General features: G+C 39.9%; 1 protein-coding gene across 1 annotated transcript in view; it reads right to left on the bottom strand.

Moving 5' to 3' along the window:
* BRWD1 (bromodomain and WD repeat domain containing 1) overlaps positions 1 to 18784 on the bottom strand; it is a 59198-nt gene that overhangs the window by 4319 nt on the left and 36095 nt on the right. The window contains exons 32-40 of the mRNA XM_068155270.1: positions 17356 to 17481; positions 16604 to 16679; positions 15328 to 15372; positions 14524 to 14670; positions 13280 to 13432; positions 12829 to 12998; positions 10080 to 10315; positions 8864 to 9049; positions 7395 to 8375 (exon numbers count right to left, since the gene is read on the bottom strand). Of these exons, the coding sequence (XP_068011371.1) occupies positions 7395 to 8375; positions 8864 to 9049; positions 10080 to 10315; positions 12829 to 12998; positions 13280 to 13432; positions 14524 to 14670; positions 15328 to 15372; positions 16604 to 16679; positions 17356 to 17481 (2120 nt within the window). The remainder of the gene's footprint in view (positions 1 to 7394; positions 8376 to 8863; positions 9050 to 10079; positions 10316 to 12828; positions 12999 to 13279; positions 13433 to 14523; positions 14671 to 15327; positions 15373 to 16603; positions 16680 to 17355; positions 17482 to 18784) is intronic.

Raw genomic sequence — 18784 nt, 5'->3', positions numbered from 1 at the left:
TGCCATGGGCAGGGACACCCCACACTAGATCAGCCTGGCCAGAGCCTCATCCAGCCTGATCTTAAACACCCCCAGGGACGGGGCCTCGACCACCTCCCTGGACAACGCATTCCAGGGTCTCACCACTCTCATGGTGAAGAACTTCCTCCTCCCCTCCAGCCTGAATCTCCCCACCTCCAGCTTCATTCCATTCCCCCTAGTCCTATCACTACCTGAGATCCTGAGGAGTCCCTCCCCAGCCTTCCTGTAGCCCCCTTCAGATACTGGAAGGCCACAATGAGGTCACCTCAGAGCCTTCTCTTCTCCAGACTGAACAGCCCCAACTCCTTCAGTCTGTCCTCATAGGAGAGGTGCTCCAGCCCTCTGCTCATCCTCATGGCCCTTCTCTGGACACCTTCCAGCACCTCCAGATACCTCTTGTAATAGGGGCTCCAGAATTGGAGGCAGTACTCCAGGTGGGGTCTCCCCAGAGCTGAGCAGAGGGGGACAATCACCTCCCTCGACCTGCTGGCCACACTTCTCCTGATGCAGCCCAGGATCTGATTGGCTTTGCGGGCTGCAAGTGCACACTGAGAGCTCCTGGTGAGCTTTTTGTCCACCAGCACCCCCAAGTCTCTCTCCTCAGGGCTGCTTTCCACCCAGTCCCTGCCCAGCCTGGATTTGTGCCTGGGATTGCCTCGACCCAGATGCAGGACCCTGCACTTGCTCTTATTGAACCTCATGAGGTTGGCTTGTGCCCACCTCTCCAGCCTGTCCAGGTCCCTCTGGATGGCCTCCCTTCCCTCCAGCCTGTCTGCTGCACCACACAGCTTGGTGTCATCAGCAAACTTGCTGAGGGTGCACTCAATGCCACTGTCCATGGCACCCACAAAGATGTTGAACAAGACAGGTCCCAGGACTGATCCCTGAGGGACTCCGCTTGTCACTGGCCTCCACTTCAAACAGTAATATTGTTTCTAACAGTGAATATTTCACTCAGTATTTTTAACAGGGTGTTGGCTTCTTATGTTGAATTTTGAAACAAGTATTTCATCTGTAAATCATACAGCTGATGCTAGGAAGATCAGTGGTTTAAGCTTTTACCTTTTAAACAGAATTACTTACATGTATCAATAAAAACGCAAATCAGTAGTTCTTGAAGGTTTACATACTTGATAACATTTTGCTGTTTTAGCAAAGAAGTGATTCACAAAGTTTGTTTTTCCAAGATTATCATCCCCCTCCTGGTTTTTTTGCAGGTGTTACTGATGGAGTGAAATGGAGGAAAATGCCCTCCATTAAAGCCCCTCTGTACACTTAGCCTATTATCTCCTGATAACAGTAACCTTTGTACTTACTCATGTGCTTTTAATGATTCTCTACATGTACTCAGCAAACAGAGGGGAAAATCATGTCAGCTGCTCTGTACTTGCAGAACACCAGGCAACTAAATAATCTTTCAAGGAGATGTTTATGGAATCAAGAAGAGTTTATAGAGGGCATGCTGTCTCATCTTCCTTTCCAGAGGGAAGAAACAAGCTTGTCTTGGTAACTTTGTTCCAACTGCTAACGGCCAAACATCCCAGAATGACAACCACCCAGACGCTGGAACACTACCCTGAGACTTAAAACCGAGTAACTTTCAGTTCCTGCTCCTTCTGGTCAGCTTAACCAGAAGCATCAACACTGCAAATCATTTCTGCTCTTGTGTTCCCCAATTTGTTACCTGTGAGGTAAGGTCAGGGCAACATTTTGTCTAACTTCTGACATGAATAAATGCAATGAGTATTATGAGTATTAAAGTTATGGCACATGATATTAAAAATATCCTGAGATACCAAAGCTGGTCATGATTTCAAAGTAAAGCCTTTTATGTACTCTCAGATATATACCTATGTTGATGTTTCTAAATGATAATTAATTTACTGGCTTTTGTTCTAATGTTTTCCAGAGCTTATAAGTGAACATTACTATCACTATTTGTACCATGTGATTTTTATGGCCAATATGTACCATATTTCTGCTGAATATGACATAACACTGTATAAAAGGTGAACAAATGTACATATCTAAAAAATGAGGAGCTAAAGCTTGAATTACACACTGTCCTCCAGTACTATTAAGCAGACACACAACATATGACTGCTGCTATGAGGCAAGTCTGAACACGCAGGAGCCAAGAGCACTAACATGTTACATGACAGTATTTTCCTGTTTCAAAGTGTAAGTAAATGTAAGGATACATCCTAAGGTACAGCACACAAGTTACTGGTACAAAAACTTTTTGACCCGTTCATAAATGTGGAAATGGATAATCCAACCCTGTTAATATTCTCTGACATCTGCTTTGAGCTACACTTGAATTCAAGAAGGGCAGTTTGGAAAGGTGAAAAAGACTGCCCAAACGTAATGTGGAATTCACTTAATCCCCTTTGGCCAGCAGAAGAACACAATGCTTAAAGACATCACCTGAAGCTATTCCAAGAAAAGCAGCTTAAAAAAATTAGGGTAAAGGAAGTACACAAGTGATTCGAGGCAGTTTTTCACAGAGACAGGTTCTTAGGTGTCTATAGATGCATGTTGGGGGGGGGGGCGAGGGGGGAAGAAGGAAAGGCCTTTATCATAATAAAGATAATGCATATTTTCAAAGTTTCTGCAGCTCCATCATAGGATAGAACACCACATGAGGGGATAAAGGAGTCCAACCTTTCTGCAACAAACTACTAGAATATGCTTGCCCATGTGTGGCACCAGCTGCACATGGAAAACAATGATGAAGTTACTTTTATGACTGCCAAGTTTATGTAGTGGATGGGCATTGATTACTAAAGAAGCTACAGCCAAAGTATAAGGATGGTAATTAACAAAACCAACTAAACACAAAAAGTAATTAAAAAAAGTTTCAAAGACAAAATATGATTAAGATTAGTTTTGCTCCAATTACAGCTGGAAGACAAAGCAATGTTTTACACCCATGCCCACAGAAGGTATGACACAGCAGAAGCTAACACCCTGGCTAAACTGCAAAGAAATGCCAAGAGGAGAAATCATATTTTCATTGAGGTTTAAGACACTACAAGATAAATAGTTAACATGTTGATGGTGCGTTCACAGGACGAGCTGCAGAGGCCAGAAGCTCTGTGTTGGCTACCCAGCCTGACAGCTTCTGCATATTGCATAGGAAATGTTTACAGAAAAAGTCTAAGGATGTTTTTTTAAATTAACAAGTTCTGTTTTTTCATTAAATATGAGGTGCTAGACAACCACAAGAAGGGAAGTGTTACCAACTGCCTACTCCAAGAGATGCCATATGATGAAAGGCTGAGAAAACTGGGTTTGTTCAGCCTTGAGAAGAGAAGGCTTAGAGGAGACCTTATTACCATGTACCAGTACATAAAGGGTGGATACCAGGATGATAGAATAGAATAAACCAGGTTGGAAGAGACCCTCAAGATCATCGTGTCCAACCTATCATCCAACACCACCTAATCAACTAACCCATGGCACCAAGCACCCTATCAAGTCTCCTCCTGAACACCTCCAATGATGGTGACTCCAACACCTTCCCAGGCAGCACATTCCAATGGGCAATTACTCTCTCTGTGTAGAATTTCTTCCCCTTTTCACAGGGACTCACATGGAAAAGACAAGGGGCAAAGAGGACAAGTTACTCCTAGGGAGATTCTGATCAGACTCCAGAAGAGAATTTTCCACCATGGCAACAGTTAGACAGTGGAATAGTCTCCCAAGGGAAGTAGTGGATTCCCCTCCTGTCCTCCATTGGACAATTTTAAGACTCAGCTTGAAAGGCTGTTGGGCCATCTCATTTACACTATATTATTACCTAGTATGGTTAGACCAGATGATCCTTGGGGTCCCTTCCAATCTGGCATTCTGTGAAATTCCCACTAGATTAAGTATTTGTAAAAGTATCATCCCTTTTTGCTGTATTAGAAGTCTCTTCCAATACTCTCAAAGTAACGGCACAAGTCTCCAAAAGAACTCCCCAGAAGTTTCATATTTGACTCAAGAGTTTTGACATTTAAAGCATACGTGAGATAGATGGTCAAAGCTATTTAAAAACCTATTAAAAGGTAGTCCACCCTCCCAGTTTTTGTAGGTTTTAGAAAGTGAGTATGACAACATAGTTCTGCTAAGTCTAAAGTTACAAAAGAAAAAAAGCCTGTAAACACAACAAAAATAAATCCTTTTCCCCACCTTATTCTTTTTTTAGCACTGCATACTGGAAAGGGTTCACTGGAAAGGAATCTGCCTGGACATGGAAACATCTTTCTTTTTCTTATAATGCAGTACTGAAGAAAGCTCTTCCTTTTCTCAGTTGACAAACTAAGTGATGTAGGAAGCAACTGAAAACACCCATAGGAATTTTTCCTCCAAAACATGACTGGCTTCAACTCTGATTGAGTACTATGTGAACCAGAAAAGTTTAACTCTGATTTGTTTTCTTGGTGTAGAAATCAACCAACCATCCTCCCTGAGCAACTTCTTAATTTCCTTGAGGCCTTTAGATTACTGTCTGGGGGGCACTAAGCTTCTGTAAACCCTAGTTAAGGCTAAACAATGTTTGAGGGAGGTGGATGAGAAAGGAAGATTAGTCTTTGCACCATAATAATAAACCAGAAGTTATATGACGAAGTCTTGAAAATAAAAAGAAATACCTATATATAGTATGTGCAACAGTTCACACAACAATGTTGTACATTGAACATACTCATTTTCCTTTATAGGATAACTGCAAATCATGAGAGTGCTCAAAGCCTGGGAAAATATCACTGTAAAGGACACTGACACCTTGGAGAAGGTTAAATACAGAAAAAGCTAATGATGCATCTGCTGCCACTTAGGGGTATTCTCTCAAGTCTTTTAGAGAGCACTTAACATCTTTCACTATTTTTTGGGGGGAAGAGAAATGACCCAAACCCTCAGCCACAGTTGAGGAGTTTTTTAGAGGTTCATGAAGTCACTCTGTGATTGAGTGACAGGTTTGGAAGGATTAAACCAAACAGCTATCCCTGAACAGTCTTTCAAATTCTAAGTCAGGACCACCTCCTAACAATGTGAAGAGATATCATACGCAGAATTGTGTTCCAATAAATCTTAGCATTAGTCTGATAAGTTTAAAGTCAAGCCCTAAAAAGCTAACCATGAGATTGTAACGTGCCAGCATACACAAGCATTTGAGTGACTGACAAAATGATAGAAAAAACAAAGCCAAGAACCGAACTTCCTGAAACAAGTGGGGTAGGCAAGTCTTGTTTCTGCAACTGCCTGGGATTTCTGCCCTTCAATTGCCTGTTATTAACTGCTTTACAGTGATCCTCTCACATAATGTCTCATTGGTATCACACAGTATCACAGTATCACTTAGGTTGGAAAGGACCTCAAGGATCATCGAGTCCAACCTATCAACACAGACCCCATGACTAGACCATGGCACCAAGTGCCACGTCCAATCTCCCCTTGAACGCCTCCAGGGTCGATGACTCAACCACCTCCCTGGGCAACTTGCTCGGTGAAGAACTTCCTCCTCACCTCCAGTCTAAACCTCCCCTGGCGCAGCTTGAGACTGTGTCCCCTTGTTCTGGTGCTGGTTGCCTGGGAGAAGAGACCAACCCCTTCCTGGCTACAACCACCCTTCAGGTAGTTGTAGAGGGCAATGAGGTCACCCCTGAGCCTCCTCTTCTCCAGGCTAAACAATCCCAGCTCCCTCAGCCTCTCCTCACAGGGCTGTGCTCAAGGCCTCTCCCCAGCCTTGTTGCCCTTCTCTGGACACGCTCAAGTGTTTCGATGTCCTTCTTAAACTGAGGGGCCCAGAACTGGACACAGTACTCAAGGTGTGGTCTAACCAAAGCAGAGTACAGGGGCACTATGACCTCCCTGCTCCTGCTGGCCACACCATTCCTAATGCAGGCCAGGATGCCATTGGCCCTCCTGGCCACCTGGGCACACTGCTGGCTCATATTCAGGTGGCTGTTGATCAGCACACCCAGGTCCCTCTCTGTTTGGGAGCTCTCCAGCCACTCCGACCCCAGCCTATAGCTCTGCATGGGGTTGCCGTAGCCAAAGTGCAGCCCCTGGCACTTGGACTTGTTGAATGCCATCCCATTGGACTCTGCCCATCTGTCCAGTCTGTCGAGGTCCCTCTGCAGAGCCTTTCTACCCTCTAACTGACTAACATCTGCTCCCAACTTGGTGTCATCTGCAAACTTGCTGATGACTGACTCTACCCCTTCATCCAGATCATCAATGAATATGTTGAAGAGGACAGGGCCCAGCACTGATCCCTGGGGGACACCACTGGTATGCTAATATATAGTTAGAGATGTGACATGACTCTCCAGTTAGACACGCAAGACTGTTTAGGCACCCACAAACCTATGAAACTAAAGCAAGTAAGGAATAGGAGGGTAAGCATTATATTGGTAACAGAACTGCCACACACAACTATCCAACCCCCTGTATATTAAAAGAAAAGCCAGAGATGCCACAGAACGCTACCAATGCAGCACTGAAGTGCCTCTGCATCACTTACAGAATAAAACCCAAAAGTCAAATCAAGTTTCGGGTTCCAGTGTACACGATGAAAATAATAATTAAAACCTCTTTCAACCAAATTCATTTTGGAAAGCCACAAAGTTACTTCAACTGAAAGTAATGGTTCCAAGTCTGCTTTAGCACAGAAAATTTCAACACAACAGACAATCTAAAGTAAGAACTATTATTTTACTCACAAACTGAAGGTAAAAGAACTACAAACCCAGAAGTTTTTCATTACTCAAATTGTCGAGCAGCAGGCCAAAGAAAGAGCATATAATGCTTCTTTTGAGATTTTCTGCCATCTTGAGCTGCATACTGTAGAACTCATTCACAACATCCTTTAGAATATTGCTTAGCTTTCTACCAACAACCCAGAAGAGTTTTCTCAAATTTAACTGTTCTGACACACACAGAACAATATTACTTCAGCATAGGTATGTCAGCATCAGTTACTACCTATTGCTATACAGATAAGCAAATACAAGTTATATATGGAAAGAATGATGACTTAATTACAAGTTTTTCACAGGGAAATCTATCACCTGAATTGTACAAGAACAGCCTGCATTCAATCTGAGTTCTAAGCAACACAGAACTACACCAAACTGTAATTATTTTCTCTCAGTGCTGTTTGTTAACCTCCTAGCTCCCAAACTGTCTAGACTTGAGACACTGTCGTCATCATCATCCCATACAATTGTTCTTCCTCCATTTATAGATATTTTACAACAGCAAGGAACACTATTTCACTTCATGCAGTCCAAAACCTTCCAGTCATTACCCAGTCATTCATGTTGTGTTATCTCCTTCACCTAGTCAGTATCAAGAGTCAGATGCATTAACTTTAAAAGTGTTACCTTTTCTCACAAGTTTTGTTTTTCCTTTTCTTTTCCTCTTTCTTGTTTTTGAAGAAGTTTCACAATAATCACTGTTATTGGAATCCATCCCAGATTCTGTACCAGAGGAGTGATTGAAGCTGGAAGTAGGTCCAGATTTTGAATTCCCTACAATTCTAGTTGGCACCAAGCTTTCTGAGAGAAAACATCTCCGATCCTCTCTGTATTCTGTTTCTGATTCTGCTGTGTCCTCTAAATCACTCAAGACTTTTGCTTTTTTTAAGGGAGGAGCAAGCTGCAGACTGGTTACTTTTCTGCCATTCCATCCATCCAATTCAGAATCCACTTCATCCTCTGAGTTGCTTACTGCAGGCTTTTTACATGCAGATGTTGACTGGTCAGAAACTCTTTGACTGCTCCCATCCTCTGAATTATGGCTTTTGGAGTCCTCCTCTGAAAAGTCTAGGGCGAGACTTTTCATTTTGGGAGATACAGAACGGACTGTCCCACGTAACTGCCTATGACCATTGCTCTGCCAGCTTTTCTGCTTTGCCTGTGTGTCTCTCTCAGAATCTGAAGTTCCATTTTCAGATTCACTAACAAATTTTCTTCGTGCAGCAGATGGACCAGATTGAGAAACAATTTTCCTCTTCGTAAGTTGCTCCTCTGTTTCTTTTTCACTTTCGGACTTTAAGCCTACGTCATCCTCAGAGCCTTCCAGTAACATTCGCCTTGCTGCAGCTGAGGCGTTTCGGTGAGGCAGTTTTCTGTTCTTGCATCCAATGCCAATACTTTCTGAGCTTGACACCTCTTCCTCCACATCACTCATTAGCCTTAGCTTATTAGCAGCCACAGCAGCACTTCTGCGTGGAGTTTTTCTATGTCTACCAGTACTATTACTGATCGATTCAGATGTCACCACCACAGTATTTTCAGAGTCACTTCCATATAACTTCTTCCTGACAGTTTTTCTTGTATTCCCATTCTCCTGAAGAAGTGTTCCTGCAAAGGAAAGGAGAGATCTTAAATATAATAGAATATATAAATAGCAGCTTCTTAAATCTTGTCAAGTCTGGAATAGTTTCACCACAGAGAGAACAAATGACATGTACTCCCGCTAATAGTGATGTGCTTTAGCTGTCTATGACATAAATTATGTAGCTATGTTGTAAATCTCAAATTCCTTCTAGTTTTGTGAAAATCAGAACTTGTTGCATATACTTTCATTAAGATATAAAATGCTGCAAGACACTCCCTATCACTGGGCTCTTTTTCTCTATCCTCCTCCTCTGAATACTAAAAACACACAAAAAACCAGAGCCAAAAACCCCAACTTTTAAAAAGTTGACATTAGTATTTTGAGAGCTTCTGAACCACCACCAACTACAAAGTTAGTATCTTAATACACAATTTAAAACATACTAGTTACATTCAGTTATGTGCACACACACACATTATGTACCATTCCCAAGAAGACTATCAATCCTCACCTGTTTGTTTTCTCTGAGCAGCCCGATTTCTGGTCACCCTACGATTGCTGTTCTTTCTTCTACAAACACCATTGTGTAGTGGAGGCGACACAAGAGCCACAGAGCTTTCTTTGCTGTCTTCTGAGCTACTTGTAGAAGTTGAAGATGAAGTAGATGAAGAAACCAGAGAAGCTTCTATTTCACTTTCTGTTAAAAAAAGAGCACTGCCAATTTTAGCTTCCAGGAAAACATCAAAACACCTTCATGGTATTATCTTACAATACATTATCATGCCTTAATATGTATACAATTGAGCTCTACACAAGATACCACTCCAAATGGATATGCTATTCAGTGACAGGATGCTTCTTTAACCTGTATTTAAGTTTCAAGTAAAGTAACACAGCTGTTTCCAAATAGCAGAAATAAGAAAAAATTATGTTAAACCCCAACATAAATCATGCCCTAACAGGTATCTTTCACAGGAACTTGCATTCTTATCCTTAGAAAAAAGCTGAATTTTTATCAAGGTGAGGCACAGGGGAAGGAGGAAAAGACAAAGTTTTTTGTGTCTTGGGAAACTTCTGTATAACCTGTATTTTATGAAGCACCATTTATCAAATACACTACATTTTCTCTCAAATAAGAGACATCCATTCACTGCAATCATGTTCCCACAACAGCTGCTTGAAATGGAAAAATTCTATTCTTCTCTTTGGAACAACTTAAGAGCATCAAGTAACCATGTAGCCAGCCAGTCTGGTTTTTCTTATCAGTCTTACTCAATTCAGCTTTTGTGGTGAATCTTCACATAAAAGCTGCAAAAAAATATACCATCTACCTGACAGCAAAATAGATATGCAGCCAAGATAGCTCTACCTTGAAGAAGCAAACTAATCTACTGCTAGATTTCCACTTAGGTGCAAGCTTTTGTTAAGTAAGTTTAAATTTTATGGGACTTTAAAGCAGAAATTTCCATGTTTAGTACACAGACCTTTTTGTAACATTTAATGAAGTGTCCAAACTGTTCAAAGTTCATAAAAAGCACACAAAATTCTGTATGACACAAACCAATAAACTGCATAGAAATCAGATATAAAAAATCCTCTCGTTAAAAATGCAAACCTCCTTTAACAGCTGAGAATGCAACTGCAAAATTATAGCAATTAGAAAGGAAATTAATTCATAGGCAAGATCAAAATGAAAATGCTTATCTAAAATAGATTCCATTTCCCACCTGATGACAACGCTGAACAATTTGTTAGTGTTGTGGATCTGGCTTTTCCATTCCTTTCAAAAGAAGCCAGGCACGCAGAATCAGAGGATTCACCAGAAGAACTATGCTTGTAATTGCTAGCATTTATTTTATGGCTTGCAACACAGGCAGCTCTGCTTGAGGTAGGCTGAGTAAAACAATCTTCCTGCTCAGATTCAATTTTTGCCTGAGACTTCAATGGTTTCTGCTTCATATTTCTAATGAAGGGGAAAGAAGTAAAAGCAAGACAGACTGTAAAACTAAGAATTAACAGCAATTGTGTATTTTAACAATACTTCTCTGAAGGCTTGAATAACTGTAGGACTAAGCTAAGGGACTTTAAATTTACAGAGAGTCTGTTAGCTTTGTGAAGCTAATATGATGTGGGAAAAAATAACTTAGACAAGTATTAAGTACTTTCATCAAAATAATAACCTACACTCCTTGTAAAGTTATACAAGAGGAGACACTTGTTCCTCAGAACAGAAAAAGGAAGTTAACATTGAATGCCTTCTAGATAGCAATGTCCTCTTACTGTTTACCAGGAAACTGCAACAGCAGCCTCAATTTCTGTTCAATTCTGAGTCTGTCATTAATTGCATGTAAGCCTCAAACTAAGTTTCCAAGGCACAAAGAAGGTGTTTTGTTAAAGCAAGCTTGTTGTCTACAATAAAATGCACTGTAGAGAAACATGCTGATTCCATTTTGCCTTTCTATACATGGCAGAGTGCTACATGCAGTCCTGTTATTCTCACATTTATAACGACTTTCTTCTTTGCAGTCACAGGCTTTCAGATAATCACCTGGGCATGCAAGATGCATACGGGCTTTTTGCTATCCAAACACTCTCTCTCGATAGCCCTAAAGCTCAGTCCAGCTGAGTAGCACTAACTTGTAAACAAGTCCCATATGAGCAGAAGCATCATTTCAAAGGAAAAGTTCTGCCTATTCTGATGTGTTTCTTCATATTCTGAGGAGAAACGAGAACCCGAGGAATACTCCTCCCAATAAAGTTTGAAGCTGACCTACAGGACTGACTGTAATGTAATCCCACATGTATGCATAGTAAGATTTTGAAAATGTAGAAGTAATCCACTGAAATGCTAAGAGGAAAAAAGCCATACAAGGCAAACAAATGTCATTTTTCTTTTTGTCTTTAAAACTCTTACTTCTGTCCTTGCACTGCCAGAGGAGAAAGGCTGGACAGTAGCAAAAAGGTGTAAGCTCAACAATTCACCATGCTTAGCTTTTGTATTTTGTCTCACTTCATCCCATAGGCAAACTAAGAATACACGAGTCAATCATGTCAGCCAGCAGTTATGTCAAAAACTTATTTTTCTGCAAAAAAGAAAAGGTCTATCTTGCTGCCAAGAGTCTGCTGCAGTGAGTGAAAACTTCTGTAACTTCCATAGGACTGACCGACTTCATGTGACAAAAACATATACAGCTTTATAATCTTTGTAATATATATGAGTGAATATTTGATCATTCCTCATTATTCCAGTCACATTGAATACTGACTTCCTGACTGAAAAACAGTTAATAAATAAATAAATTAATTTTAAAAGAAGCCAAAAATCCCTTTCCTACTCTTTGCTCCCTTTGCTGTTTCACGGCCAGTTTTATACTACAAAAACCCCCCAGGTTTTAGGCATATTTTGTGGGTGACATGGACAGTGGCATTGAGTGCACCCTCAGCAAGTTTGCTGATGACACCAAGCTGTGTGGTGCAGCAGACACACTGGAGGGAAGGGAGGCCATCCAGAGGGACCTTGACAGGCTGGAGAGGTGGGCACAAGCCAACCTCATGAAGTTCAATAAGAGCAAGTGTAGGGTCCTGCAGCTGGGTCGAGGCAATCCCAGGCACAAATCCAGGCTGGGCAGGGACTGGCTGGAAAGCAGCCCTGAGGAGAGAGACTTGGGGGTGCTGGTGGACAAGAAGCTCAACAGGAGCTCTCAATGTGCACTTGCAGCCCACAAAGCCAATCAGATCCTGGGCTGCATCAGGAGAAGTGTGGCCAGCAGGTCGAGGGAGGTGATCCTACCCCTCTACTCAGCCCTGGTGAGACCCCACCTGGAGTACTGTGTCCAGTTCCGGAGCCCCTATTACAAGAGGGATGTGGAGGTGCAGGAACGTGTCCAGAGAAGGGCCACGAGGATGATCAGAGGGCTGGAGCACCTCTCCTGTGAGGACAGACTGAAGGAGTTGGGGCTGTTCAGTCTGGAGAAGAGAAGGCTCTGAGGTGACCTCATTGTGGCCTTCCAGTATCTGAAAGGGGCCTACAGGAAGGCTGGGGAGGGACTGCTCAGGATCTCAGGTAGTGATAGGACTAGGGGGAATGGAATGAAACTGGAGTTGGGGAGATTCAGGCTAGATGTGAGGAGGAGGTTCTTCCCCATGAGAGTGGTGAAGCCCTGGAATGTGTTGTCCAGGGAGGTGGTCGAGGCCCCGTCCCTGGGGGAGTTTAAGAGCAGGCTGGATGAGGCTCTGTCCAGCCTGCTCTAGTGTGGGGTGTCCCTGCCCATGGCAGGGGGGTTGGAACTAGATGATCCTTGTGGTCCCTTCCAACCCTGAATGAAACTATGAAACTATATCTTTTAAACTGAGACAGAAAATCTCACTGGAGTTACCTAAATGTTTGATAAACAGATTGTTCTTGTCTTCATAGACTAAACATGACAGTCAATATGAATACTAGTCAGCTGTGATACATCTTCATAATTTAGTTACCTGAGCATCTTGGTAGGATGCTGCACTGAGCTTTGATTCTGAACTCTTCTAGTATACCTCTGGTTTCTTCGTAGTTTCTCATTCTGTTTCTGACCATTTTTGAAATCTGAAACAATTCTTCTTATTTTCTCTTCAAATAATGCTGACAGTCTCAAGGTCATACTATAAATCTAGGTAAGGAAGTGGCTTATATTAAAAAAGGAACCTTTCATCCAAGTATATAATTTCTAGAGTGAAAACATGTAAAGAAAAAAGCAGCAGGAAAGGCAGAGCACACAATCCTGTGCAACAGTAGATAAACAAGAAATGAACATCATTATTTTTGTAATACTTCTCCCCACTATCTATTCAACCAGCAGCTTTATCAAAAGTACTGGTAAAGAAACTAACTGTAAAATAACACCTCACCTCCTTCAGACAAGCATAACCTCCCTCCACTATTAACAGTTACCTTTGATTTTTTGTTTGGAGTATAAGATTTTGCATTACTAAATATTAGTCTTATGTCTTTGCACAGTTCCATTGGAGTGTCATAATTTCCAGCTTCCAGAGTTTCTTTCACTGTACCGAAGTCCATTGGAGTGTCTATAATATGTCTGTAATCCTAGACAGAATGTATGGGGGGAAGAAATAAAGACTGAATAAGGTATAAAGGAAGAACAACATTTTTCATTTCTCTAATTTAAGGGCAGCTAAGATGATCAGAGATCAGCTTAACCATCTGCTGAAAACAGAAGCATCTACCATTAACAGACAGCAGTGGTAGCTGATTTAGTCTCCACTACATTATGCTACACAAACTTCTGCTCACTTTCAAGGTGGCCTTCAGAATTTCTGAAGGGTCGTGAGTTTATAGAATGTCATGTGCTTGTGTGTGCAGATTCCCAGGTTCAATTCTCTTGAGTTTCTTCAGAGACAATTACCCAGTGACCGTAACACACAAGCTAATTGTTTTTATTGTTAATCAGAATGATAAAATGAGACTGCTATAAGTCATCATGTAAGCCTTTCCCTGATGCATTTTATTATCACAAACAAACTGGCCTGGTTTAAAAAACAAAACCACATCAAAATGCCTCAATCTTTCTCTCCCGTTGAGGAGCTTTAGAGAACCTCAAGATGTTCTTAAAACCTTAAGTAATACCCAAACTCAATATGTGGAGTCCACACAAAACCACTGCATGCTTGTTAAGTTCTTTTCCTTCAAAGTTTGGCTTTTAGACAAAAGGAGACTGAAGATTTAGCAAGAATAGCATGAACAGCTAAGAGAAGGAACAAATCAAATTCACAGCATAGGCTCAGTAAATCAGTTTTGTACAATGTCTCTCGAGTGACCAGTTTTAATTAATTAGTTTTAGATAAACCAGTATGTTATTACCTATAAGGGACAATAACAAAGCAAGCAAAAGAAGATTGCAAGTGTTTTCAAACCAAATTTAAGGTATCAGAATATTTGCAGACACCACTACTGCTCTACAACTGTTTTGTGATGTTATCTTGATGCAGTAGAGCAGCATGCAGCCCATAGCTCGAAGCACCAGGCAAAGCAAACTTCTTTCAATGGTTTGGGACTGAAGCCATGAAGAGAAGAAATAGCTCCAAGAGCAATGTGGAGAGCTTACTCTGGTACCAAATTGTTAAGAGGAAAAAAAAATGCCAGAATTATATCTTACATAGTTAAGATGAACAACTTACAGGATATTGATCCAAATCAACAGGCTGTCTGAAAGGTTCAGAATCTTCACACTGGAAAATTAAATTCACCAATTCCATACACTGCTTCTTCCAACAGTTTTCATCATAGCCAGTTTTGACATTTTTGCCTTTTTTTAAACCCCGTCCCTTAGGAAAAAAGTTAGAAAAAAAGAAGTGTTACTGAAATATAGCAAGAAAACTAAACCTGTTCATCTGCCTGGAATTATTTCTGTAGCAGAAAAACAATGCACTTACAAACATACACTCTTTATAACAAAATGGGCACTATTCTGCTAGCAGATTCTTTCCTAATCTTCATTAATAAACTGAGACAAATTATAACATTTTCTTTAACAATCTTTCCATCTTTAGATACTAAAAAATTAAGGCCCAGACAAGTATAGCTTCTGATATAAAACTATTTGCAAAACATTTAAATAATACTGTAAGTGATGGATATTTTTTCCAAGTATCTCATCTGAAGAACTCTTTCACTTCAGTATCATACAGGTAACTGAGAACTGCTACACTGAACAGAGCCATTATCAAACCCGTAAGATTTCCCTAGACAACTATACTGAACAAGGACAGAAGCACAATAAAATCAAATACCTATTAAGTCAAAGCCTTAATTTCCTTAATACCAAAGGGGAAAAAAAAATAGATCTGTTTTATGATTGTTAAACAAACAAAACCACCCAATTAAAAAAAATCTGCCATCACTCCTCACAGAATTGCAGTCTCTTAACCAATCTTCCTACCAGACCTGATTTGGATATATATGGTAAAGATTAATGAACTCACTTTTCTTCTTCTATATGATGTTCTTGGAAGACATTTTTCATCATCCTGCACAAAACAGAATCAATCATCTTAATTATTTATGAAATAACAGTAAATAGGTGCTCAAAGTGTTATCAGATGTGATACCATGGTAAAAATAGATTTGCATTCTATATTCTTTCATAGGACACAATATGAGCATATCAAAATATAGAGCACAGCAGCAGGGAGACTTGGAAAGCAAGATCACCACTGAAGACTGCCAACACCAACTCTGGTCCTTAATACAAAGCAAAAACTATTACCAGAAACTGCAATAAGACAACAGCCATCAGCTTTCATTCTCAGTGACCAAAGATTAGCAATTCAATTCACTGATAATAAACTGTCAGGAAACACTTTGATTTTTGCTTGCCCTGAGTTTAGGAAAAGACATCCTGTGATCAAGTCACTTTTGGTAAAAAGCAGTACATTACAATATGAACGTACTAAGATGATGCAGAAACAGCCAGATGAACAAAACCAACTCAATGTGCTTTCTGCATATTAAACTGCAAGGGAAGCAATTACTTTGCAACTTTGTGATGACGTTAATAAACATCACATTAGACATCAAAATGTGAAGAAGACATCAGATTGGACAGTTGTGAATACACTAGAGTTATAAATATATGGCACTTCAGATAACATTCATGGCATAACAACAGTGCATGTCTGCCTCTACCAGATGTAAGATAAATGCACTTTATTAAATTCTCAATGAGACCTGCAAATCTGATGCATGATTCATATGGTGGTACACAGAAATTGAGAGACAAAGCATCACTGTCATGGTTACTCAAACTGTCAGCTTCTAGCATTTATGACTATATGAATGACAGCATTGACCTTAGAAATAACCAGATGCATATAGTTAAAATGACAGTGAAAGACAGGTATTAGTGTACTCTTGAAATATTAGTATTACATTATTGAACACTAACATGCTTCAGAAATACAGTACCACTCATAAAACATGGAAGCATTCTTTCTAGTTGATAGGACACAGTATTAAATGTGTGTTTGTTATACTTAAATATTGACAGCTTAAAACTCTTTTAATAAAGCATCTCCTCCTATCAATCCCCACATTCTTAATATATTCCATATTCATGTTGGCTGTATAGACATATAAATGCACACAAACATTTATATAAAAACAAATGAGCAAGATTTAAAAACATAAAATAAAGATTGAAGGCTGATGGTAATTTTTTACCACCATAAATCACTGGAATTATCCACAGGAAAAGCTTACCAGATCAGTATCAAGATAATCTTGTTCATCATCTGTTGTGCTACATAGTTCAAAAATGTTTGTACAGTCCTCATCACTGGAATGCAATTAAATCCGTTACTGGAATGGCACAATGTAGCTGTCATTTCCCAGATTAAACCCAGCCACAACCAAAAACTACACATGAAGTGGAAGACAGTAACTGAGAGTAGAATGAAATATAAAAATGACAGGATGATTATAGTATCAACAAAGTAACGTTATGTCTGAAAAAATGTTGTACTGTGCATTTCAGAGGAGGTGAAGGGAGAAGGGTGAAATTAGCATTAGGGATTTAAGAGGAGTTTTCACATTTGATCTACCTGAAGGAATACTGCCTGCACTCATTTCTTTTCAAACAGATCTTTCAGCTGAACTAAGTCAGACAAACTGCAGCAGGAACTTCTAGACATATGCTAGATAGCATAGAATTTACTTTATAGGTCGAGCTACTTTCATGTGAAATGACATTTTGGTTGTATAAATACCAATGAATACTACTAAGGAAAAAGTTAAAATGCCTCTATGCTGATCATTTAACTATTTTGCCAGTTAAGATAAAATATTCAAAGTGAATTATAAAACTGCCCTGCAGTGCACTGAAAAATAGTAAGGACAAACAAAAATAAAATCAAAAGAAGTAGGATTCACAAAGGGATATTAAGATGCTTATACTCTCCCATCACTTAAAAGCATAAGTATTCAAGCACTACTTAGATTTAAATGCCACTTACTTGATGAACTTCAAGAGGTGGGTAGTTATCTTTTTTGCAGCTCTAGCAATAGCGCTTCCAGGTTCATTGAAGGTCCGAGCATTGCTTTCAATGTATCTTACTTCCCAAACCAATGCAGAGATTCTCCTTACAATTAAAAAACAGCATACCTTTAACATCAGGCTAAAAAGCTTAAAATCTGCAAAAATTGTAACTCAGTAATTTTTTGCCCACATTAGATAGATGTTCTCTTTTTAAGTCTCATTAGACCAGCCTCAAACCTTTCATCCACATAGAAAACTGAAGTCTGTCTGTATATGTATGCACACACAGAGACAGACACACAAAACAAAAATCAAACAAAATCAACAATGAATGCCTCTGCTCACTCATTTCCACTTCATTATTGATAATTCCTCTTCAGAAAGCCTCTCAAATTCTAGCACACTTTGATTTCACTGGTAAAATTCAGTTAACAGAGCTAGCCAAGTAAGCACTAGGAGATGTTACTGCTGCATTATAAAAAATCACTGAAATAAGGTTGAGGATTGTGGATTCCCTGGATTCTTCAAACACACCTTTTTTTGTTGTTTTAAAGGCTCACAGTGATATTATTCACAGAATCAACAAGGTTGGAAAATACTTCAGAGATCATCAAGTCCAACCTATCACCCAACACCTCATGCCTAACTAAACCATGGCTTCAAGTGCCACATGGTCCAATCCTCATTTGAACCTCCAGGGACGGAGACTCCACCACCTCCCTGGGCAGCACATTCCTATGGCCAATCACTCTTTCTGTGAAGAACTTTCTCCTCAAAATGAGGGAAAAAGTACCTTCACAGTAAATGATAACATTTACCCTGAAAACCAGAACCAGAATTTGTTTGTAACAAACTATAGTGTAGTATCTTGATAATTCTTAACAAACACAAGGAATGAGCTATCAAAGAAGAAGCGTGGTCTAATTAAATTGTTAAAGACATCTCAGCTATGTTCCTTCCTGCCTTCCCTCAAATACATTTCTTTGGGGCCACATGACCAGTCTAAACAGTGTACTCTGTGAGACAACAATTTGTACAAAGTGCTGCAAATGAGAATTTTAACTTGATAGAAATGAGCTACTGTGGCTGTTAATTCATTGCTATCACTAATTTTCCCAGTTCCTTGTAGTTATGAAGTAAGTTACCTCAAGCTTGCACTTCTTCACATACAGAATTTCAAACTAATTTCCCAAGACATAATTTAAGTCTTAGATAAAGAGGAAAACGACTATTAATGTCTTTTCACTATATTTAGAGGCACACTGAATCCAAGTCCAGATGAAGAATGTCATTTAATTTCTTTAAGAGCTATAGATACCTGACACATCCAGCAAATCAGAGCTTTATCATCACTACAGTTTTTTTTACCCTGAGTTTTTATCACTTAAAATGCTGGTGGTGATATT

The sequence above is a fragment of the Melanerpes formicivorus genome, unplaced genomic scaffold (genome assembly GCF_026170545.1).
Source record: "Melanerpes formicivorus ecotype bairdi unplaced genomic scaffold, bMelFor1.0.p_v2 SCAF_30, whole genome shotgun sequence".
NCBI lineage: Eukaryota > Metazoa > Chordata > Aves > Piciformes > Picidae > Melanerpes > Melanerpes formicivorus.
This window is presented reverse-complemented; position numbering and strand designations above follow the sequence as displayed.